This window comes from Nannobrachium achirus (assembly GCF_963921795.1).
Source record: "Nannobrachium achirus genome assembly, chromosome: 8".
NCBI classification, from domain to species: Eukaryota; Metazoa; Chordata; class Actinopteri; order Myctophiformes; family Myctophidae; genus Nannobrachium; species Nannobrachium achirus.
The window spans coordinates 30,482,066-30,507,962 of NC_137817.1; the positions used below are offsets into that span (position 1 = coordinate 30,482,066).

The window sequence follows — 25,897 nt, forward strand, 5'->3', positions numbered from 1 at the left end:
TTAAAAATGTTTTGTTGCAAGAATTGCGACTAGTTTTGGTGTGGTCTGTCTGGCCTTTAGTTTTTGAATCTGAAGGATGCCATTTGTACTTAACAGAAACACTGTCCTTTACGTTTCCCCCTCTACGTGCAAAAGTTGCACTGATTATGTCTTAATGCTGTAATTCCCACTATGGGAACTCGTCCTTCCCCTAAACGTATGCTTTTCCGGGAAATTGGCTATATTTTATCTCAACTGTAGATGGCAGTATTGTATGAGGTAATGTGAAGGTAACTTGGTGTAACAACACAACGTCAAAATACAACACTATACATTCTATAACTCAAGCTCAACATAAATTGTGGCTAAAACACATGAAGTCGGAGGATATAGTTATACAGATAGGCGTTAGACTAGTATATGACAAGGCCTCTCAACAGCGTGTCAGTCAGTGCACGCTGTAACGGTACATGATGCAATGAGGAGAAATAGTCGAGTCTGCATTAATGTTTGTTTCGAGCTAATTTTGGAAGAAGTAAACGCTAGAATTATCCATAGATACACTGACCGAATAATTAGACAACAGGCACACATTTTTAGGGTTTTGCATTTTAGTTATGACAGTGACGAGGAAACAAATTACAATAAGTATTGAGCACATTGCATAACAAACGGTCAATGGGTAAAAGTAAAATTAATTCTGGTTGTGGATCATGATGAAACTATTTTCTAGCACAGCACCTGTTGTTTACCTATTGTGATGAAGCATATTGTAGTTGATTGACAAGGTCGCCATACTTTGGCCCGGGGGGGATTTCCCGTTTGTTTCATGACGTAAGGGGAATTCCACACCCTAACGATCCAGCCAGTCGAATTCACGAATCAAGTGCGGTCGGAACTGACACATTCAGTCACACACAACCGAAACAAACGTCCATGGGATTTCAACGCATGGCTGACATCGGTGAACTACCCACTTTGACGCAAACATCACCACATAATGCTGTTCTTTTTTCGGCAAGTCGTTCAAAGAGTTGTTGTTTTTTACAAACAAGGAAGCTAAAAGAACAGGACTAATTCACCTAAACGACACGTTACCATAGGAGTGGTACAGCACAGTAACAACAGTGGGAGAAACGGGACGCGAGCGTTTATGGTCCATCTGATGAGTTCCAGGACGTCCTATATGCAATGAGAAACATGAGCGTTTACGGTAACGTTACCTCGGGTAGGTTTTCACCTTCAAGCTGTATGTTTGTGTGCAAACGCCGACAGAAAACTATATCTCATAAAGCACGTGACTTAACAGAATGTGCCGACACCCATTCCAGTCATCACAGCATGACAATCATTTCTACTGTGAATCCTGCCTTTTTATATCTAAATGTTTTGTGTTATAGAGTTTGACTTTTTTGTGATGTGTTGTGACTTGATACTACATTATGCTTTCTTTCTCTGCTACAGCATTCGAAATGGCAGACCTAGGTGAGACATTTATCTACCTGTCTTTTTAACCTCTTCATCGTAGCTCAAATGTGCAATGCAGGGGTCATCACCATGTTGGCTTGTGGACATTTTTGTCAAAATACATACAAAATCAGTTGACAATAATTTTACTAGAAAGACATAAAGAGATTGCCTTGAATTAATACCAAACAGGTCTGTAACTCTGAGAGCATACAAATGGAACTAAACCATTTGTACACTCAGAATTATGAGGGTCCTCCTTGCAAATAAAAAGTTTGAGAACCACTGTCCCAGTGGACTACTAAGGTGTCATAGTAAATCAAATTCTGAAGAAGACACTGACACTCAGTAGGCTAATTGGGTATTATGATAAAAAATAAGAACATTATAAAAATGGTGTGTAAAACCACCACGGACAATGCCAAGTCTTTGCCACATTTGTCCGTGTAGGGACATTGATGACCCCTGGTGCAATGGCCTGGATGTGGTTACTCACAGGGGACATTTGGAGAATTTGAATGTAGGACAGTCTTCTGAGTCCTTTATCCTTTGTCGATACAGACATCATCCAAGAGGTGATCACAGAGGACAGAGTGTCTCAGAGACACTCCAGCCTTCCAGGACCTCCTCCACCACCCACAGACCTCTTCTGCCCACCCCACGACCAGAATCACAGAATCCTCTGCCAACCCCAGGACCAGAATCACAAAATACATGGGCAGAGCACTTCACCTGCATCCCAGCCAGTGCTGGTTGCCAGAGGAACCGCCTCCCGGGTAAGCATAGTCTTAGAAACCAAGCTATCCTATTAAACCTTTGCGTCTTGACTCAATATATTTATATTCTATGGCATTAGTGTAAAAGAACTGCATGGCGTACTTTTGTTAATTACACACACGAGTAGGCTATATCCCCTCTTAAGTCCATCATTTTGTTTAGTTCACTCATAGGAATAGCCGGTTGCAAACTGTAAACCGATATCCACTATGCCACTTCTTACAGATAAACCTTACCTCAGTATAGCCAGTTAAAATAAAATAAAAGCCGGTTAAAATTCAACTACTATCATCATCACAAAGGAGGTTGCTGTGGAGGCTATTATTTGTTGATGCTGTTTCTTAGAACCGGAATTTGTTATAAATGTCAACAGTCAGACTGACACACCCCCCCCTTGTATGTTGAGATCTTGTTTGAGGGAGGAGGCACAACATGGAGGAGGAACAAGATGACTTGGGAAAATGCTGTAATGTGATCCCTACTTTCGTTTTGCCCTCCTTTTCTTCTCTCTAGCCAAGCCCTCCGAGGTGAAAGGTTAAATTCTTTGGAAGTCCGGCTCCCCCAATTGGTCGATTCGCACTGAGTTAACTTCCTGTTTCCTGTTCTCTTTGGCACTCTCCAGCTTTTTGTTTGGTTTTCGGACTAACGCACACATCCTCATAGACTCATTCACACAAACATATGCACATCACAGCACACACACACACACACACACACACACATTGCTGCTACCAGCACAGTCTGAAACATGAGCTCTCACTCAACCGTCACACACAGCTCTCTCCAGCCTCATTTGACTGAATCGTGAACCAGTTTAAGATAACAGAGGGAGGCTACAGCACTGGTGACACACTTCTTCCCCTTTTCGTTGTTCCATTGTTTTCTTTTGTTTACCTTTCTTTTGGTGAGTCGATGATCATGTTTTTCAAAGAGGCTGTTAACTAAACGTACAGTATTTTGTTTTGTTAGGTCTAATGTTATATATTAAGAACTGATTCTTGAAATTGTTTGTGCAATGTGGTGAATCAAAAGTATTTTGCCAAAATGGACAGAACATTTGACGGTTATTGTGAAAGTAAAAGAAGGAGGGTATGAGACAGTGAGACAACGAAACTGTTGCTTGGGAATGAAACGGAAGACATGGTGGTCTGTGGTCTAACAGCATTCACATAGTTCTATCAGTGAGTTGGAGTCGAATGCACATGGTAAATGATATCTACAAGTAAAAAGTACATGCATGGAAATGCTACAAGCAACTGCTATAGTGCTGATATTTAGACATTTTCTGACAATGTACGTTAATTACTATGTTATTAACCACTTAAATCCTCTAGACTTGATAGTAAAGTTGTCTCTGTACTAGTACAGTTTCTTTTCCCCTATACCAAATCTCTTTGCCCCAAAATAACCGATTTACAAGCTCACACCACGTCGCACAAGACCTGTTGTTGGCTTGAAGATCGGCTATTTTTGGCACACGTGGCAGATCATTATTTAATATTTGTTGGCTTTCTTTGATTAATACTGATACCTGTTGTTAAACAATTTTGTCCATGCAGAATCATAATTTGTCAACAACAATGTGTGCATTTGTGTTGCTTCCCCACAGCCACCTTGCTCGTTCCCTCAGCGGCCGTCCTGCACTAAGGAAATGGCCTCAGGTCATCCCAACCGAGGAACCGAGGGTCCATCCAGACGAGGACGCAACTCGGTGACTTCCAAGAGCCCTGAAGCTCCCTCGTCTTGCACCCGGAATGACAAAGAGCCACTTGAGTGGATCTTGGAGAAGCCTGATCTGGTGATTGTGGAGCAGCCCAAGGAGAGAGGAATGAGATTCCGCTATGAATGTGAAGGTCGATCTGCTGGCAGCATCCTGGGAGCATCCAGTACAGAGAGCACAAAGACGCAACCTGCTATTGAGGTATTGTTCTGTCCTGCTGCTTAGTTATACTTCTGCTATTGTCAGTGCGTGACACTGGTGTGTAACCAAGTATTAATCAGGCATATTGATTCAGGGACTCGTGTGCATATTACAGCAAAGGAGTAGGTGATTCGCTTTGTCACGTTTCAGTATTTACTCACCGGTTTGGGATGTCTAAGGCATGGAAGGGGTTTGTCATCAGTCACAGATAAAAGGGGATTCCCCCTACATTTATTTGATTCTTGTTTCACTATACTGGAGACTGCAGGTATGGATGGGTGGAGTTTACACATTGTGGGTTTACAAGGATTGAATGAAATTGAAATGAGAAAGTCCCTACAAACCCAATCTGAATTGTGGTTAACATAAAGGTTTATAACAGACCCACAACACCACTGACTAAATATTCATAAATGCATACAAAACATTCATAAGCACAAAGATTCAAAGTGATTCAACTCATTCAACGATGATTCACTTATCCAGGGACATCTATTTAAAGGAGATGGCTTTTATGATTTATTTTTTTCACCCTCATTGTCAACAGAAAATGCATTTATCCTGAGCTCCTCTCCTCTCCTGCTATGGTGCATGTATCAAAGTTCCAGATGTAGCTCATATCCTGAAGTCATAGGACTTAACTCTTTATGTTAATGAACTTAATGAAGTGATGAGCGTGTTTGGAAAAATACAGTTATAAAGCTTTGCTAAAGGATAATGTTACTAATTCATAGTGTATATATATATATATATATATATATATATATATATATATATATATAACCTTGTGCCTATGTCCTGTAAGCCCAATGTTGTGCATTGGTCATCTTTATTGCTAGGATTTCTAAATGATTTAAGCATGCCCATATTCATGTGTTTGTTGTTGAAAAGTGAATGTCAAGCCATATTTTTAGCACCATAGCCTACTAGTAGGCGACTGTGCGTTGTGGAGAGAGGTGCGTTGAGCAACATTTTCACACCTTTCAACCGACCGATCTCCCGACTTCATTCAACGAACAGTCTGTAGTATTCTGGACAACAAAGTGTAGTGTGTAGGAGTTTTGGGCTATTTCCAAGCTACATTGACAATGAGAACCAATTTAAATTATGCCGACTATAAGTTTGTTGGTGATAACGACCGTCTACTTGTTTTCTTTCTGCCTCAGTTTAATGTTTTATATCCTGGAGTTTGTGCTCTCTTCACACAAAATTCCTGTCTCATTGTTTTCCATGTCACCTTTTCAGATTCAGGGCCCCATTGAGCACATAAAGAAGGTTACAGTCACAGTATCCTTGGTGACCAAAGACATTCCGTACCGGCCTCACCCCCATTGCCTTGTGGGTAAAGACTGTCCTGAAGGTGCTGGAATTTGCGTGGTCAGTTTTAAACCCCCTGAAAGACGTCACAGGTACAGTACACATCCATTTCTTCTACTTCATTATATTAATAGTAATATTATTATTAGTTATATGTGTTTGTGTAACTTCATGTCAGTGATGTCATTACGTGCGCATCCCGCATCAAAAACTCATTCAAGTCGCCCAGGGACTCATTCATGTCATGGTCCTGGGGTCCCGGGGATGCGCCTCCATTGGAGTCCATGTTAAAATAATTTACTTCTTCTACTTAAGTTGCTATATTAGTTTAGATAGTTTAATTCGTTTTTGAATGTATTGTGTAAGATAAACACTGTAAAGATTTATTATCAGTTAAACCTGGAACAGCTAAAACTATTTTCACTAGTGGTTCTCAAAGTGGGGTCCTGGGTCCTTGAGGGAGTTCCAGGGGGTCCCCAGATAAATGATAGTTAGGAACCAAATAGAACTTTATGGGTCTGTAACTCGGTGATCAAATGGAACCAAATGGACCTGTTCCATTTGTACTCTAGTATTTTAACATTTAATATAAATTGGGGTCCCAGTGATATAAATATAATTAAATGGTTGTCTGCCTAGTGTATTTAGAAATCCTAGTTCTAAGTTCAAACATTAGCCAAATTGTAAAATAAATATAAGAAATAGGCAAACATTTTGAAAATAGCCGATCTACAAGCTCACAGCGCTCGAAAACATTGTATTGAGGACTCATAAAACTTTTCTGGGACCCATTTGAATGACCACCTGTGGGTCCCGGGACCCATTACATTGAAAACCTAGTAACATCACTGCTTCATGTACATATTTTTGCAGCTTTGGTAATTTGGGTATCCAGTGTGTGAGGAGGAAGGAATTGGATGCTTCCCTTGAGAAAAGAAGAAGCCAAAATATTGACCCGTTCAAAAGTGAGATGAATCTTCACATGCACGCATACAGATTACACTCACTTTAATAATACTTACACAAATTGACATATGTTTTATTCTGAAATGTATTATAACAGACATGTATGGTGTCCCCTTTGTGTCTCAGCCGGCCATTCTAAGAGCATAGAAGACATGGACATGAATGTGGTGCGTCTGTGTTTCCAGTGTGATCTTGAGTGGGAAGACGGAAGGAAGGATTCGCTGAGCCCTGTGGTGTCCAACCCCATTTATGACAAGAGTAAGAGCCATGCCCACACACACACACACACACACACACACACACACACACACACACACACACACACACACACACACACACACACACACACACACACACACACACACACATCCCATCGGCACCAGGAAACACTAACCCCATACTCATTGTGAGACGTGAGGAGCGAGGACCTGTTTCAACTTGACTCTTGTCTCACTTTTAGTTTTTTTACTAAAACAAAACAAAACATCTCAATGCTAATTGAATTCTGAGAACGTTAAAATGGACCCAAATGGAATCACTCTAATATGTTTGTTTCCTGAATAACACAGCTCACTTCACTGCACTTTACTACTCTTTGGCTTGCAGTTGCATTATTGCAAATGGCCTAAAAGCAAAAATATTATTAGGCCTGCTCAGGCGCGGGCACAGCCAGTCTTTATGAGTAAGTCCTAGCCCTGAGACATAACCATTCACTTAAGTGAATATCTGTATCAATATTATTGCATGCACTTCCCTCACACCCTAAGCGGGGGTCTGGTTGGTCCTCCCCCACAACATTTTGAACATAGTAGATGTAATTTCCTGTGTTATGGTGAGTTTTTGGAGTTTGATATCAAATCCAGGTGAAATCCAGGAGAATTACAATCAAACAGAGACTCCCTTGCCGAGGGGAGGCAGTCGTTATGCGAGTGCCTGTCCTCGCCTAACGTAGTTCCGCGCCTGGGCCTGCTGCCATTGAGAATGGAAAATAAATTTGTCCTTTTGGTTTTGTGTAGAAGTCAGTTTCATGAGGGGCTACTGGAAAGTCGCCTACAATCAACAGAAAATGTTCAGTTGGGCGCGCGCGTGCGCACACACACACACACACACACACACACACACACACACACACACACACACACACACACACACACACACACACACACACACACACACACACACAGTGTTGGGAAAGTTCACTAATTCTACATTAGTTCCCCAAAATGAACTAACTTCTTTTTAGTTTTTTTTTCACCATAATATTTTTATACTTTTGGCTATTAAAAAAAAGCATGTTTAGACGTTGCTGCAAGCTATTATTTGTCAAAATTATTGACACAGCCCATATAGAACCACACACAGCAATAAATTCATCCAACTTAACATTGAGGTGCCCACAATATTTAGGTGCCCAGTGCCCAGTCTTCCTGCACCCTTATTGTGAAGGGCTGAAGGCAGAAGTTTCTAAACCTCGCGCACAGCATGTTTCCGTGTTGGATAAAATAGCTGTCAGATCTACAAGCTTGCGTTGTCTCGTGGATGCGACACGTTGTGAGCTTGCAGATCAGCTATTTTCACCATGCAACACACATACGACAAAGTATAGTCAGGCTTTACTTGCGAGTTGCGACTGCAAGACGTAACGAGGAGGAGATTCACAGTGCTTCATGTGATGAAGCACCCAGCTGCAGATAGCACCGCATATCAACGTTCGCGAGGAGCTGCGTGCAGTGCATGCTATTGGAGCATGTGAATGAAAAGAGAGACGAGAGGACAGACGACCGCGGAGGCGCGGACCGCCGCATGACCGGCCGATGAACGCTGACGAACGCCGTTCACGGGCGTCAGAATGAACGCGTTCGACAATATCGTTCATCAAGCGAAAACAAAGAACTTTCAGTTCACGTTCGCCCAACATATGAACGTGTTCATGAACGATCGTTCATTGAACGCGTTCGGGTACAACACTGCACACACACACACACACACACACACACACACACACACACAACAAGACACACACACACACACACACACACACACACACACACACACACACACACACACACACACACGACAAGACAAGACACACACACACGACCACACGACCACACACACACACACACACACACACACACACACACACACACACACACACACACACACACACACACACACACACACACACACACACACACACACACACACGACAAGACAAGACAAGACAAGACAAGACACCAAAGACGGAAATGTGTCCACAGAGAGATCGCTACTCTAATTCAATGGTTCCAAAGGCGGAAATGTGTCCACAGAGAGATCGCTACTCTAATTCAACGGTTCCCAAATTATTCAGGCCGCAACCCTCCAAAACAATCATATTTGAATTGGGGACCCCCTGCCCTGAAGAGCACTTAGAATTGCAAGCATTAGATTTAGTTTTACTCAGTTCCACGGATAAATATTGTTAAAATAGCAACAATGCAATTAAAAAGGTCTTAAAAGTCCTTAAATTTTCACTTTAGAAATGTGTAGATACCCTGTATACACTTATTACTGTATGTTGGTTTGTTTACTGTTACTGAGTGAGAAAACAATGTTGCACATTAAGCTAATCATCTGAGGAGGACCCCCTTTGTTTAGTTTGGGAACCACTGCTCTAATACAGGGGTGCACTGGTGGTGGTCCGGCTTTCTTTTTTTTTCTCTTCAGGATCACGCACACTAACAGTTGCACGTGTACCGACTTGCATGCATGCGTACCCAATACCGCTGTTGTAGCCTAGCACGCAGATTAGTTGTTGGTATGGTAGCTACTGGAAAACAATAGCCAACAGTTGCACAGCCCAACCCTTTTTGGTCTCTCCATTAGAGAGAGAGAGATGGAGATATTCAGGAATAGCAGCTGCACTCAACTTGATTTATACTTCTCCAATCCACGGTGCGCCACCGATCGGAGTTGACATGCATGTATTTTCTGTTACAGAGGCTACTACTACATCTCAGTTGAAGATCACTTGTCTAAACTCCAATAAAGGTCCCTGTACTGGCAAGACCGAGATCTACATGTTATGTGACAAAGTCCAGAAAGGTGAGGAAGACACATGTGTACACCTATATACACACACACACACACACACACACACACACACACACACACACACACACACAGTGAAACACCAAGCCCTCTCATCACACAGCAAACATTTGTTTTTGATAATAATAGTTTGTAAATTGCAAAGTGCCGTTTAGAAATACAATAAATAAGTCATACCTATGTTCCACATACAAGAAAATGAGTCAAATTATAGCACAGACTTGGAGTTTAAAATTGTAATCATGTGGAACGGTGTGGTTCCAATGTGGGTCTCAAACTTCATATGGCCAGCTAGTAACGTCAGTTGTCTGTGACGTAGCTGTGGCGTATGGCTCCAAATTTGGGCACGGTATAAGCCCAAACCAGCCACCATTGATTGCAAAATAAAACACAATGTGAAAACAATGTGTGTAGATTGGATGTATTCTATAGGTTGGCCTACTGGCAATGTGCACAAGACATTTTTTGAATGGATTGTTGTCCAGTAGTTTGCAAGATTACAAATACACAGACACAAACACACACACATACACACACAGACAGACCCTATCAATTCTAGTCATACTTTAAACCAGATGGGTCTAATAACAGCTTGCTTGGATCTCGGACTTCATGTAGCCTGGCAGTCTATGACTTGTCTGTGATGTACAGTATGACTCCATATGGGCATTGTTTCAGCTCGATTTGACCGCTCTTATGGACTTGCTTGGCTCTGACAGTGGAGGCTAGCTAGTTATGGTATGGGCTAGGTGATATGACTTCAAATCAGTATCACGATTATTTCAAACTTTTACGTCGACTACGATTAATGAACAACACTTTTTAATAAATAGGTCAGTGAATATAGACGAATACTAGTGTACATTAAATGTCCAACCAGCGTTGTTTGTTTTAAAATGAAACTACATTTAGAAGAGAGGCCAGTCAGCTCTAGTCTACACATGCACTGATGCACATACACGTACATGCAAATGTCTGATGAAAACCTTCACTAAGCAAGTCATGAGTTAGGTGTACATATTCATACACAAGTCTGGTATACAGTATGTTCACATTAACAATTGATGGATGTTTGTAATTACTGAAGAGAGGAGCAGATGAGTCACATCTTTTTTTTTCTGATTAAGAAAATCTCAAATCTCTAAGTGGCATATATTGTACACGGGAGACCTGATTGCAAAACCAAAAACTAATTTCAGCACCCTTTTGGCTTAATCACTGTCTTGTGGGTAGTTAAGTCCTTTTGTCAGTTGCACATGAAAGGACGTGTTTGAAACGCTTCATAAGTTTCGTCAGGTTTCGCGCCATCAGAATGTATGACAGTGAAAGTGCAGAAATGTTAAGCAGAACCGATCAGCATGACAGCAACACCTACTGTTTAGAGCTTTTCACTTGAGATCGGGATGCAGTTAGCATTTAGCGACCAAGGAATAGAAATATTCCTGTTGGCAGGAGCAATACTAAAACAGCTCTTCCTCTTCCTACCCATAATTATTTTTGAATCATTATATTTGATGTCAAGTTGTGCGTTGTCCCACTGATCCTACAGATGACATTGAGATCATCTTCAAGCGAGGTACATGGGAGGCGAAGGGGGAGTTTGCTCAGACAGACGTGCACCGGCAGATCGCCATTGTGTTCAAGAGCCCACCCTACCAGGAACAGGACATCACTGAGGAGGTTGAAGTCAACGTTGTCCTGCGTCGTCTCTCAGACCGCATGGACAGCGAACCAATCAGCTTTACGTACCTGCCCCACAACCCAGGTACAGTACTGTGGAGAATAGTTCTTAGGGCCAAGACAACTCATTTCACGACACTTAGTGTATTGCACCCTAACCCTAAGAAGGCAGTAATTTATTAGTTAAGATTCAATTTATTTATTTTTTAATATATATATGCTTCTATACTATATTATAGTAAAATCGGGACCGGGACACATCAGCTGAGTAACTGCCATCTCCCGATATCGTCAAAAAAGTCGGCCAATATATATATGGGCCAAATTAATATTGACTATATTGATCCCATTTCAGATCCGTATGAGGTCAAGCGAAAGAGAAAGATAAAGACTGACATCAGTTTGACAGAGAGACCTTGTGTGGCAGGTAAGGCATCATTCCCTTTCTTTCCCTAGTAATCCTTCACAAATTAATCCATGTGTGTTGCAAAACATGGGGTTCCAATTGGACACCATGAGGCAAGTACCTTTGAATGCCTCAGACTTTGTCTAGAACTTAAATTATCATAAAACGTCTTATTCAAAAGTATCTCTAAAAAAAAAAAGATTACATGTCTGGAGTTTAGATGTAAGAAAATGTTTTGATCTTCAATAGATAAACAAAATAAGTGTTTCGTGATTTCTCCAGTGAACTTTAGGCTTCACTGTAGCTTAGAGGATGCTTATAAATCCCACAACTTGCCGTTGTTTCTAAACATGTATCTATAGTATTATGTAAAAAAGAAAATAAATGTAATAATACTAAAATAAAACATATTCCTGATTTCCATAACATTGTGTTCAGGGATGCTTACACCGATGCTTTCTTCTCCCATAGCCCAAAGTCCTGCCACAGTAGAGCCGTCCACCTCCCAGTTCTTCCACTTCCCTGTGACTGAGCAGCCCATGCTCGTACCAGAGGAGAGGCCTTCCCCTGCCTCTGCTGTGGTGGACAATAACTACAGTGCACTTGACAATATATTCCCCAACCAGACCTATGATGGCAATAATGAGCTAACCCTCATCAATCAGCTTCTGGAGATTCCCGCACTTCAGGCCATGCTGTCTGATCCAAATTTGACCACATCGATGTTCCATAGCTTTGACCAGGGGCCTGATGCCAGCTCCAACTTTGCTAACTTTAATCCAAACCTTGGGCCATACGCGCAGGACTTCTCCCAGTATAATGACTTAACGTTTAGCCACCTGGTCAGTGAAAGCCAGGCACAGACTGAGAACCTTCCACAGGATAGCCCGTCCAACATGCTTCAAGTGAAGATTGAAGAGGACCAATGAGAAAGGGATGAATTATATAATACATTGAACAACTGAATCCTGAAAACTGAATCCTTTTACTTCATGGACTTAAAATGATGAGCTTGCAGCCTTGCTGGTCAAGGCTTTGGGGACCATCTGCAAATTAGCATTGTAAAATGTCTGCCCTCCCAGCCCCCTATCGCTGACAGTCGAGGCTAGCTATCTATGTCTCTCTCTTTCTCTCTCTAGGCCTATGAGTGAACATATCATCATGCTACTAGCATTAGCTTAAACCTAAAGTGTAAAAGCCATTCGAGGTTAGCACTCAAAGATGGCATGTAGCCATGGACACTGAAAAGGGAAACCTTGAACTTCTCTATTTAACGTGGCAATAGAATCCTTCTCTGTGCAATGCTGCACCTGAGTCTCATTGGTGAGAGTAGAACAAAATGTACGTATGCATAGATGTTCAATTAAACATGTCTGGGAAAAGGACTGACTTTCCTTTTGAGGAAGACAATTAAAAGTGAAGAAAAAGATCCATGTTTAACAAACATCAAAAGCCTAAAAAGTTGTATTTTCTTATCCATAATACATGGTTCTTGTCTGTTACAGTATCTCTATTTGTTGATATGACTGCCATACCTTTGACTTGTTTGATATTTAATTCATCCATTCACCATCAATCCTCATATTCTTCTCATTCTTTGCACTGTCTATTCCTTGTTGCTTTTTTCTCCCTTCTTTTTCTTTCTTTCTGTGAGCTAACCAGGCAGAGAGAGGCCTATATGATGCACATGTGTGCACTTCCAGCCCCTCTCAGTAGCACTGTGATTGCTGTCACTACCATTAAAAAGTAAAATAAAATTGACTCAACCTTTGATCATTATCATATTATTGGGTCTGCTGGAATGAGAAAAATATATATATAAAAGTTACTTGAATACTATATTCCTTTGAGGACATAGTCTATCATTTTGAACAAATGTTTTCAAATAATTGTAATGGAGTAAAAGTACAATAATAAATACCTAGAAATTGTACAGTTCTTGAGTAATTGTATTTAGTTATTTTCCACCACTAAATTGGTGTTACTGAAAAACTTTGTACTAAACACAGTTACAGAACTAAATAAGTAAACTTAAACCAGGCAAGAAACAACAACCATAAAACCTAAATAAAACAAGGAAATAAGTGTCCAGGTTGACAAACATTGTCAAAGTCCAAAGGTTGTGGTGCAGACACTATAGTTTTTAATGTGGCTATTTTTAGCTTCCTGCGAGTCATTCCATCCTACACACATTCCTATGTTATCACTCATGATAGCTGACAAGGTACCGTACTTTGTATCAAGAAAATCTTAGATTTCATGCTTGCTGCTTGTGATTGTAAAGAACATTTCAATAATCATAATTTGCCTGCCTGTACCACATTTGAAATGCAAGTTATATAATCTCAAGCTTTCACAAATTAAGGTCCCATAACCATTATTTTTCTGCTATTGTTGTAGTTTGGAAAACTATATCAGCAAGAGTCAAGGTTTTGCATTGATAAACTTAATAGAAACCTCTCCATTGAAAAAAATAATAAATGAAAACGTTATATTAAATGGTAATTTCTCAAGCTGTAATCAATCTTTCACAGCTAAATGTTTAAAGTTACACACTTTATTTCAATATTTAAATGTGACTTCTGTTGAACTATGCTGGCTTTGTCTGTCACTGTTGGTCATCACTGAAAATAATAGCCAAAAAGCCACAGGGAAACTCCACACTGGGCAGACTGCCAAACATCTTTATCTATCATACTGTACAGTGTACATAGACTGGTAGCCATTATTTCCTGTAAAGCGATAACACCAAAACCAGCTGCTAGTTCTTGACTAGACATGTCCACCTTTTCAGTTAAAGTCCGCACACTGGGTCATGCCCCACAGCTTAACAATGTTTAAGCTTTGGAGCATGACCCAGTGTGCAGACCAGGTGCAGACTTTATTCTTTTTGCATTCTGACCTCAGCCCAGCACCTGTTTTTTTAGTGAGTGGATATGCATGCTCTGCACCTTTTCAGGTTTCAGGTAAGGTTAAAACACATCCCCTGCTACAGATATCAGGTGAACATAATCAGATAATCGTAATTACAGAAAGTGTTATAGCTTTGTGTTATATGCCCATCTCTGTCTATAGGCCTACAGTATCTAAATCCTATGGAGCTAAGCATTTAATTGTCACAAACATCTTCCATGCCTCTGTGGTGCAGGAGGCACCGGACATATTTTCCACAGTGTTTCATTTTTGAGCGGTGCGAACCGCTCCTACGTCTGGCTTTGTGTGTAGGTCCCCATGTCTGTATGAGTGTCCAAATGAGCACGAGACGAACTTCACATGACACTAACGTCATAGAAAGTACCACAGTAAGCTACCTGGCCTGGCGGAGACCTGCTCCGAGAAATGTTTCCAGTTCCAAATCAATCAACACCATATCCATAAGGGCAGAATCAAAGTTAAAAAAATCACACCCGTGTGAAGTGGAGCTGTGTGTGTGTGTGTGTGTGTGTGTGTGTGTGTGTGTGTGTGTGTGTGTGGATCATGTGTACCGATTTTTGTGACATTTGAAGAAAATATGTAGGAAAAGGAGGAAAAAGGGTGTTTTGGAGAAAATTCAAGATGGCGGAAAATCTATCATGGCGCAAATGGGCGTGGCCTATATGGGGAGATGCGTCATGACCCAAGGAATCCAGGGAAAAAATATTTTTAATTTTCCGACCTACGGTTCAAGAGTTACAGGCCAAAACGTAAAGTGGGGTGTTATGGCGCCACCATGCGGCCAAATGACACAATTATTTTTTATTTAATCCTTGAAATCATTATGAACCTCCTCTCCAAGTCTTGAAACTCTAGCCCCTATGGTTTGCGAGAGACAAATAATTGAATGTGAGTTTTTGCGATTCCCATTATAAGTCAATGGGGAAAATTAATTCACTAATAAATTAATATCAATTAAACTATTGAACCTTTCTCTTAGCAAGTTACTAGCCCACGATTCCCGAGTAAGCCGGTCGATTTGACATATGGCGCGAGTGTGTGGTGGCAAAACTGTGGGACTAGTAGCGTGCCGAAGTTTAGGAAGTTCAGGCTACATACAGACACACAGACAGACACACAGACAGACCCACACGGCCACGTATAGGGAGCCTGTGCTTCACACAGCTCCAAAAGGTGGATTGTCAATATTGGTGCACCCACCACGGGAGTTCCGGGATTCCCCATGTACCAAAGCTGTACAACCAGAGATGAGAAGTGTTAAACTGAAAGTATCATCAGCTACAGTACAATGATTTCATTTTTTCCATTGGCCTAAATTCCAAAAAAGGCTGTTTGCTATGTTGTCCAACTCACATATATCGGTTTGTTACACACTAGGCCTACTGTACATGTAACATGCCAGTATCACAGAATCATGTATCATATATTGTATGCGGTAGGCTACCTTAAAGAGAATGAGTGTGAGGTGGTGCATGCGTCTCTTCAAAATGAGCTATCCATAACTGAATGGGGAGAGAGAGGCCACCATGGAAAGAGAAGGTCCCAGGTTTTAGCCTATACTGTAACAGTGTAACTCTATGGTTCAATGTGTTGAGGTGTCCCTGAGCAAGACCTCCCCTTAGTCCCTATGCACTCAAGTCTGACTACTTAGACAGGAATCAGCTGGGTGAAGCTGAAAACTACATTTCCGCTGCGGGATCAAATAGGTCTAAATTATTAGCCCAATAATGTGACACTCATAATAATATAATAATATACTATGTTAGAATATAATAATATACTATGTTAAATATATATGTAATGTAATATATATGACATATTAAAAGTATTTGTCAATTAGTACGGAGGATCTCTCCTCCGTACTAATTGACAAATACTTTTAATAAAATGAAAAGACTTGCACACACACGCACGCACGCACGCACACACACACACACACACACAATTAGTACTAAGGCCTACATAATAAACAAATAATGGGGGAAATATAATTTTGTGGTAAACACCTCCACCTGCTGGGCAAATAAATTGTACTTTTATGGTACTGGATATTTTACATGTAACGCTCATTCCCAACAAAGGCCCTTCCATCTCACACTTGATCAATTGGAATTTGTTTTGAAAAACAGCTCTATTTATCACTGTCTGAGGGTTTAAGAAATAAGAATACATTTATTCCTTAGAAACACAGGCTTTTCAACATCATTTGGGTAATATTTACATAACGAAGATAGATCCACATTGAAATGGGTTGCGAAAATATGTCTGCCAACTTTTGTTTCATAACATCAAGTTATGAAAATGTGGACAACTTCATGTTAACAAACAACTGAACCAAAAATAAATAAATGCGTCCAGTCCAATGTCAATTTCAACTCTCTCACAACAACAGAAGGGGATACAACGCCTCCCGTCAGATGCTCAACACATCATTTGTCTTGTTGGGCAATGTGTTTTGTCTGTATGGTCCTTGCAGTTATTTCTTCTCTATCAGCTGGGGCTCAGAGAGCTTCTGGATGGCTAACTCTTTCACCAGGCTGTCCACTAAGCCCTTAAACAAAGGCTCCGGCTCCTGAGAGACAACATCCATAACAAAACCAAGTTAAAATACATTTTTTTTAAAGAAGAAAAACACACAGCAAAATAAACATAGAACATACATGGAGGCAGGTTTACAAACAAAGTTTCAAAAAACATTTATGCAATATACAGGGTATAAATGAACTGCACATCATGTATTGGCCATGTATGGACGTACTGTATGTGTGCAAGTCACTTAAGTGTGTGTATAAGTATTTCTTTACCTTGTGCTCCAGCTGTCTCTGTTTCTCCACAGCCTCATCCAGACTCAGACCGACCCATTCTGCCTCCTCCTCTGGGATCACAAACTCCTGCTCAGAACAATGAGCATTGGCAGGGAGAAAAGATATAACATGATCTGAGATTCATTTATTCCTCATACACGTTTTGCTGTCATATATTACAGAACAGAGCATTAGGTAAAACTTTAGGCAAAGCTAAATGTTAATTTATATCCTATTGCACAATGGTGTCACTTGCTGACAATAACTGATTTCCAAGCTAGTAAAGCGATGCTTAAATCTGTCAGTTCCAAAAAGATTTAAGAATTAGCAATGACTTAATCACATGAACTCTGGAGTGTTTATTCTGGGGTGAACATTTGGTGGAAATAGCAGATCTACAAGCTCACAATGCAACTGGCTACTTTCCAGTATAGAGATTTGATGTAGAGTATATAGGGTTCAAGACATCAAGTTGAAATCAAACTTTCCTACTGTACCTTATACTTGCTGTAGACCTTGTCTCTCTTGCCAGGGTCATCGGGGTACAGCTCTGTGTCTTTGCGAGCCAGGCGCAGCAGCATCGCCCGCTTCAGGTCCATCCCCAGCTTTGAGCTCAAGTCTTCCTTTGGTGTCTAATGAAGAACGGACATGAGAAAGGGAACACAAGTACTATTATAAACTGTGCTCGCAGGGGTTATATGTCATTGTGATATAAAAATGTCTAGGCGCTTTGAGACAGTATCAGGATTAGCAACTAATTGAATTTATCGATTATAACAAACAATTGATTTTAATAAAATAGTCGATCGAAGCTCAGAACATTTCACAAAGTGATGCGTTGTGAGCATGTAGATCGGCTATATTTGCATGACACCATTGTCTGACAAGGTAAATCAAACTAAATAATGTAGTTGATTATAAAAATCTATTAAATATTTTCAAATAAGCTGTCTCTTACTTTCAGGATGTAGAAATCAAATCCATAGACTGCGTCGACTAGGTCCAGGGTTCGTAACGTGACTGTGATGGTGAACTTGTGGTCGAGGATCTCACTGTACAGCTCTCTTCTAAACAACTTTGGTTTCCACGTCTTCCGGACACGGGTAGACATCTGTGAAGAGAGGCCAATTCAATACTGATGTGTTCTATTGTCAATGACAACGATCTTTAAAGCAAATAAAGCAAATAAAGGAGATTACCTTTATATACTATATACAGTATATATGTGTGTGTATGTGTATGTATGCGTGTGTGTGTGATGTAGTGTGTGTTATTTATTACACACACAAAATAAATACAGTATGTAGAGTTTTTGTATGGAGTAAAGCAGCTATATTAATGTATTATGTCTATTATGTCTTACAAATGGCTAAACAAACAAATGGGTTCTTTAACACCACGCGTGTAACATCAAAGAGGGGAATGAATATCAGGAATGTTACGGATACTAAGCTAGACAAGAATCAAAACTGTAAGGAGAGAAAAGTCCTTTGTCTATCAACTCACTTTGTCATTGTTGGCATATCTCCACCCTGCTACCCATCCTTCTCCTCCCCATAGTCCATCATGGGTCTCTGGGGGGTAGTAGATTTGGATGGGGACATCCTGTACTCGCTTCTTCTTCCCTGTCACCGGATGAGGGATGTACTTGATACCCAGGGGCCTCCAGTGGACTGGGGTGGGATCTTTCTTCTCCAATGATTTGAGGTAATGTTTGGGAAGACGAGCATAGATGCCCTCTGTCAATTTAAGAGCCCCCCAGATCTTTGGAGGATATTTATGAAGAGGCATGGTAGACGGTTCCAAGCAAAGTATAAATCTACATGGAAGGGAAATTGTGAGAGTCAAGGATAAATATGGACTATTACACACAGATGGCCACTCAATTCAAATTTAAAATCTATTTCTATTTATTTAAAAATTCCTTGGACGTCACTAGTGTAACATCAACATGCCCATATATTCAAACATAACATGCCCATAGATGGAGAGGTGGACACAACCAAAACCGTTGCCTAACAATACTGATTTGCGCATGTGATCCATGGGGGCAAGGGGCCATTGTCGAGGGACACTTTGTCCCTTTTATGCCCATATATGGAGTGTTCACCATGATGGCATGCCCAAATCATAGGCCCAAATATTAAGTTCAGGCCAGACTATGATGTCAGTACAATACTGATGACATCAAAGTACTAATGTCCATACATTATATGGGGATCTAAGGATTTTGCAATATTTTGGTACCACTGCAGATCTAAACTAGAACTGCACTCTGTCGAAGTGCCAACTTGCGTCTTGTGTGCGTGCGCTCACCACTGGGTTCACCACTGGCGATGACAGTCACATCACCACTGGCATCACCAGGTAAGCTGGTCCCTTATTGGCTATTAATGATGACGTTGCCAACAATGCTGGTCCGGGTCCCTGATTGGGCTATGGGCTTAAACAAAGAAGGACTCCGCCATACATACCCAGCAGTACTTGCACGCTCTTCTGGTGCAAGTACTTGTAAGTTGTCAGTCCTTGTCCCTATTTGAGCGGTTCTAACCATTCTGTCCTTGTCCCTTTTATGCCCATATATGGAGATCCCTGATGTCATCAATATTAAGCCCATATCTTGGAATGACAAATACTGTGTCAGTCTCATGTGGTCTATGACGTCAGACGGGGCCGTGCTTAGGCACCAGGAGGCCCCAAGAAAACCCCAGTATGAGGCCCCTGGGCAGGCATCTATGATGTCAGTCATCTCCATATTTGGTCAAAGTTTAATTTTTGCATTTTTCCATTCAAGTCAATGGAGAAAATTAATTCACGAATAAATTAAACAATATTGCTCATCTCTTAGCAAAAATGCATCCAGACAAGTCCCGATAAAGCCGGTCGACTTGACAAGATATGTCCCAAGTGCCTGCTGTGGGAGGAGTAGCGCGGCATAATTAAGTGTATCCGCAAAGATGGAAAGAATAAAGTCGGACAAGTACTATAGTTTGACAACCAAACTAAATACTTCCCAGTTCCCACACTTCCCACATCACACCGTCCATGGCAATACACATGCCGAGACGAGTGTAGAGTCTATTGGGCGGACGGTCCCCATATTATATGGGCGGTGCACACTGCACAATCATTAAAAAATCAAATATTTGGAACATTTGACAGTTACACTTTGACAATCCAATCATTTTGGGCACAAAAGTTGAAGGGTAAATTTAAGTCTGATAATGATGTACCATGCCATGTTCACTTCAAATCATGTATAGCCTAATTTACATTATTATTACAAAATAGTACATTTTGCATGAGGTGCCCATTGATTGATTGATTGATTGATTATACTTTTACAAAAGGATAGCACAAAAAAAACAACAACAATGGCTTATTTCCCTTGCGGTCTTGTTCTTGTGTATTCACATAATCGATACATTTAAAGACAAACTAAAATATACAATAATATGCATTGCAAAACATCAAAGAGCATAAAAGGTCTTATTTGGGATGTTCCTTTTAGGCAGTGTGTTTAACTGTACTTGTACTGTACTACATTTCTATTGTATTGACTATACTTGGATTGGATAACATTATAATACTGTCTACTGTGTTTAACTCTAAAACAGCAATGCATGTTATTGTTAAAGTAGCCAGGGGGCTAACATCATCCAATAACCCAATTGGAAGCTAGTTTATAGAAAGACGTGCCACAATGTTTGTCTTTATTATATGTATGAATAATACAAAATACAAAAGTGTATCTTACCAATAATATGGGGTTTGGGATAGTATAAACTGTATTATTGTCCCACGATAGCTCACAACCAAGGACACCATCACAGTCACAGCAGCACACCGCAAACTTCGTTTCCGCAATGTGTCTGTCTGCAGGAGAATGATTGGATAACAGAAAGGAAGTTCTTAGGGCTGATTGGCTTACACAAACGCCTTACCCGGTTCCAGTTGAAAGAATGTTGACGCAAGGTTACTAAAAATCATGGTATGATTTTATAGGCAGTCGTGATTTTGATCTTCTCTTCTTTTATCTTATCGCGTGGTATAATTATAAATTGTGTGGGTCTGAGTATATTTCATAAAGTGCCCAATTAGACCACCCAACATAATTCTGTAGCTTACAGTTTTGCGATTTCGGAAGACTTGTTTCGGAATTTGAATGTATAGCTTTCTCGAGCACAATAACTTTACCATCCCAAATATATAATCTACTTCTGGTCAAGGTACGTGTCGTGTCGCCCGAAAGGTGGAATTGAACCACTCTGCCGCTAAGCAGCTACAGGTTTGAAGCCTGCACCCCGGACCACCGAGGCTCATCCGGGCATTTGAAGGAACGCGCGCCTGGGATATATAAAGGGTGGCTAATGCCAATAGTTTTCACTCGCGGTTTATTTTTATTTTTTTCAAAAACATTAATTTACTAATACACAATGAAAATATGACATAAAACAAAGATATAGGTCAAAAAAGCCCCATATGTTTATATTTTCCACAAATAAAAACAAAATCCTCTTAAAGATACCCGGAAGTCCAATATGCAAAATACCCGATTGCTATTGGCTAGAGTGGCAAGGAAGGTACGTCACGTGACTTCGGGGATGCGCCAAAACTCGCACCGGAATTGAGCCGCCTGGAACCGCCTGGAACAGCTCATGAACAAACACGAATTATGAACGACTGAGACCTTTGTCTAATCGGTTCAGGAATATAAAAGAAGACATATCACAGGCTGTTTTACAATCATTTGCTTTTCCATGTACACACTACATCATTTTATTGAGGATCTAAAAAGGAGCTACAGACAGAGAGAATGGTGGACAGTCTTGAGATACTTGATTGATTGATTGATTGATTGATTGATTGATTGAAGAATGTATTAGAAGTTTGCAATAGGAAAAAGTACAGTTTCAAATCAGCACAAATCACTTACAAGATCAACTAAAAGGCGAGTAGTAAGCTCTACGGCTTAATATTTACACAGGAACCACTTTATGTAGCTCATATATAACATTGAAAGACAGATGGATAGAACAGAGTAGGCCTACCTTGCATAGGATACTATCAATTACAAAAGAGTGAGAGGCATTGTGGCATTGGAGTGGCAGTTAGCTGCATCAGATCAACGGGAAGCTACATTGCCGGAACAAACGGTATTCCAATGGGCTAGTCCCTAAGCTTAGAGTGTACAACAATACAGCACACTATGTTGATCAGGGTGGTAACAAGAGACCTGGGGCCTTTGCTATGTACCTGGAGCCATGGCATTTTGATGTGTTTGATTTCTTGGAGTTGAAGAAGAATACTGGGAAAGAGGAGCAGAGGGCCAGAGATCTGTTCTATGGCATGTGGATCCCTGACCTCTTTATGAAGAGAGTGGAGAGCAACCAAGACTGGTCTTTGATGTGCCCCGGTGACTGCCCTGGGCTGGATGAGTGCTGGGGGGAGGAGTTTGAGAAGCTGTATGTCTCAGCAAGTGTGGCATGCCATCATTGAGTCCCAGACGGAAACGGGTACGCCATACATGCTCTACAAGGATGCCTGCAATAGGAAGAGCAACCAGCAGAATCTGGGTACCATCAAATGCAGCAACCTTTGCACAGACATTGTGGAGTACACCAGTGAGGATGAGGTGGCTGTGTGTAACCTTGCGTCAATCGCACTCAACATGTATGTCACGGTTGTCACCCCTGAAAGGACCTTTGACCTTAAAAAGCTGGCACAAGTCACCAAGGTCATTGTCAAGAACCTAAACAAGATCATTGACATCAACTTTTACCCAGTCCCAGAGGCTGCCTGAAATAGTCTATTTACAAGTCTCGAGTAGCAGCCGTCAGACCAATTTTGAAGGAGGCTATAGGATTTACACTCCTTCTATGGCCTGCCGCCTGCGGAAGGGCGTTGAAATAGAGCCTTTTATAGTGTTAAATCTAGGTTGAACATTAGTGGAGCTGCCTCTGGTGATGTGATTGTGGTAATCCCAGGGGTGTAGTTGTTCCGTTTTAAAATGAAGCAACACAGAACTGAAACTTCCTATGATACGTTGCTAGTTTCGCTGTTCTGGCACCAGAAGCACATGTTCTCCGTAGGATTCCATCCATTTCCCCCAAAGTGCCCAAACATACATTTGATTTTCTTACCTTAATAAACATTGTCATAAATACTTTATGGTTCCTGTCACTAGTTTAAAGCCTCGTTTCAATCACCATGATATGCATTTTGGGAAAATATGGTCCAATTTATGTTATATTTGATATTTTAGAAGGGTATGCTGTAGGAAGGGCTTGTGATCATATGGGCTTGTGATGATTATTCTTCGTGTGCTTTAATTTCGGCAAGCTCAAGACAATGTCCCATATCCCTGCAGTTGCACGTTGGCAGCCAATAGCATTCGAGATGGTACCATCCCAGCATTCTTCTTGGCCAAGGCTACATTACATTCACCAAACGTGAATGAAGGAGAAGCATCTTTAGATGTAATTATAATCAATCATTAAGGTAAGAAAATCAAATGTAAAAGTTCGGGGGAAATTAATGGAATCCTATGGAGAACATGTTGCTTTTGGTACCAGAACAGCGCAACTAGCGGCCAATCAAAGGAACTTTTAGTTCCGTGTTTGCTTCATTGAGCGGTGGTCACACCGTCTCCATAGCGTGGCCGTGTGTGTATGTGTGTCTGTCTGTATGTAGCCTCTGGTGTAGCCTGAGTACCCTGGGTGACCAGAGAGGTGCTGTTGAGTCTAGCCTGCCCTGAGCATCAACTGCAATACACACACACACACACACACACACACACACACACACACACACACACACACCCCCCCCACAACCACCGCTCAGTTCACACGGGTGTGATTTTTTTAAATCCGGACAACTGGCCCCCTGTGTCAGACCCCTGCGTCACACAGGGGTGTTGGCTGACTAATCTGCGGTGCGTTGAAGAGTGTTCTAATGGCTCATGGTGGCCGACATCATACGTTCAAGGAGTTACTTTCTTTAAGTTGTCTTTTATTTGTCTGTATGTAGGCCTACTGTAACAACCCTGCAAGAGATCAGGCCGTAACTCGCTCCGCCGAGTGAGCTAGCCTTCTTGGCATTGCGGGTTGCTTGCCTTGTCTGCTGAGTGAGGGACCAAGGTTCGCGTCCCAGTAGGGTGCGAGCTGCCTCACTCAGTCCGCTAAACGTTACAGTATTATGTAGGCCTAGTGGTATATCTACATTAAACATATGGATGGATACTATGCACTGTATGCAGACTCAATGAATATAAATGTCTAATCTAGTTAAATAATATGAATGAATACGTACAGACTGTCAACATAACATTGGATCTGATGATAAAACTGTTTTATTTTTTGTATATAATTTAAAAGATACTCTTTACATTTTACAAAAATAATCCAAGAAAATAAAATGTACATTCTGATTGTTAATGTATGTGACAATGCCATACATAATTAAAATAACCTCATTGTTGTTTCCTTTAGGCCTATACCTGATTATTGAGATTTGCCAAAGGTCTACACATCTGGACACTGCTTAAGTTCCCATTCCAAAATGAAAATAAAATCTTTATATTTCCATTCTTTTGAGGTCATGTCTTGAGGCGTGTGAAAATAACTTTGATTTACGTTGAGTAATTTGTGTCAAATGAAGAAAATCAAATTTTTCACTTTGAGAATAGAATTCAGAAGAATACCTGAGAATAGACCATCATCTTTCCGTTTGCAGATTTGGGCACAGAAATGCACACACATTCACACGCACACATAGGCCTACTCGTGAACAAGCACGCGTATGGATGCTCGGAATCGGAAACGTGTGTCAAACACTAAATGCAAACACACAGACTGACAAGTAAAATTAATAGCAATGACCAGAGGTGGACTGCGGCTCTATGACAACAACAGCTGGCACCAAAGTACACAGCGGATTGTTAAAGAGTGTTATTACAATACTACAAAAAACAAACAAAAAATCACAAAAGATATGGCTCAACTGTCCACATCCAAGGCACAACACATGATAACTACATGGTAGCAAGCAATCTATATAACCACATGAACCCTAGCATCCCTATTCTTGGCATATCATAATATGTGAACATTATACAAAAAAATAAATAATCAATGAACATTCAGCAAAAATAGCAGATCTACAAGCTCACAGCCTGTGACCTTATTGGTCGTCCATTTGACATACAACAAAGTATAGCCTATAGTTTTTAAAAGGTTCAAATTATTTTAGACGATACAGATGATTGAGGCCCAATAAGATTCATATGTAAATTCAATCCAATCCTAACTTTCAGTGTACACAGTAGCACGGTCCAAAAGTTATATTTTCTTTTATGCAATCCTACAAAGCCAAAGTGCATTAACAACGTTTTTAGACACACCGACTTATTTGTCTGAGGACAAATCAGCCGTTTGGATTTTTCAGGATAAAGAATACCTCATGAACAGATAAACAATTAATGCAATATTACATATATACAATAACCCATTTCGCGGGTCAATTGAAACACTTTAAAGCATTTTCTTTAATCAG

General features: G+C 40.7%; 2 protein-coding genes across 4 annotated transcripts; one reads left to right on the forward strand and one right to left on the reverse strand.

The window, feature by feature from the left end:
* The first annotated feature begins 895 nt into the window (after positions 1–895).
* Positions 896–13,323, forward strand: relb (v-rel avian reticuloendotheliosis viral oncogene homolog B). 3 transcript variants are annotated; one of them, XM_080731050.1, is made up of 11 exons: positions 896–1,207; positions 1,444–1,464; positions 2,008–2,222; positions 3,833–4,144; positions 5,390–5,553; positions 6,335–6,426; positions 6,554–6,685; positions 9,410–9,514; positions 11,070–11,285; positions 11,556–11,627; positions 12,078–13,323. In XM_080731050.1, the coding sequence occupies exons 1-11, from the start codon at positions 1,171–1,173 to the stop codon at positions 12,533–12,535; spliced, it is 1,824 nt and encodes a 607-aa protein (XP_080587176.1). In that variant the 5' UTR covers positions 896–1,170; the 3' UTR covers positions 12,536–13,323. The 3 variants fall into 3 exon arrangements, with proteins under 3 accessions (XP_080587176.1, XP_080587177.1, XP_080587178.1); XM_080731051.1 differs by having other exon boundaries at positions 3,854–4,144; XM_080731052.1 differs by lacking the exons at positions 896–1,207; positions 1,444–1,464 and having other exon boundaries at positions 2,125–2,222; positions 2,737–4,144.
* A 3,363-nt stretch (positions 13,324–16,686) lies between these two features.
* On the reverse strand, positions 16,687–21,218 carry mrpl28 (mitochondrial ribosomal protein L28). The gene is made up of 6 exons (XM_080731500.1): positions 21,102–21,218; positions 18,851–19,163; positions 18,303–18,455; positions 17,842–17,976; positions 17,345–17,431; positions 16,687–17,112 (listed from the first exon to the last, which is right to left on the reverse strand). The coding sequence occupies exons 2-6, from the start codon at positions 19,133–19,135 to the stop codon at positions 17,017–17,019; spliced, it is 756 nt and encodes a 251-aa protein (XP_080587626.1). The 5' UTR covers positions 19,136–19,163; positions 21,102–21,218; the 3' UTR covers positions 16,687–17,016.
* Between the last annotated feature and the right edge of the window lie 4,679 nt (positions 21,219–25,897).

Bases quoted from the DNA above. Each gene is read 5' to 3' on its own strand.
- relb (XM_080731050.1), top strand. From the start codon at position 1,171: ATGAGAAACATGAGCGTTTACGGTAACGTTACCTCGG. The intron at 2,223-3,832 runs GTAAGCATAGTC...GCTTCCCCACAG, and splicing joins CCAGAGGAACCGCCTCCCGG to CCACCTTGCTCGTTCCCTCA. The intron at 4,145-5,389 runs GTATTGTTCTGT...TCACCTTTTCAG, and splicing joins AGACGCAACCTGCTATTGAG to ATTCAGGGCCCCATTGAGCA.
- mrpl28 (XM_080731500.1), bottom strand. From the start codon at position 19,135: ATGCCTCTTCATAAATATCCTCCAAAGATCTGGGGGGCTCTTAAATTG. The intron at 18,456-18,850 runs GTGAGTTGATAG...CTCTCTTCACAG, and splicing joins GATATGCCAACAATGACAAA to ATGTCTACCCGTGTCCGGAA. The intron at 17,432-17,841 runs GTACAGTAGGAA...TGTTCTGAGCAG, and splicing joins AGGTCTACAGCAAGTATAAG to GAGTTTGTGATCCCAGAGGA.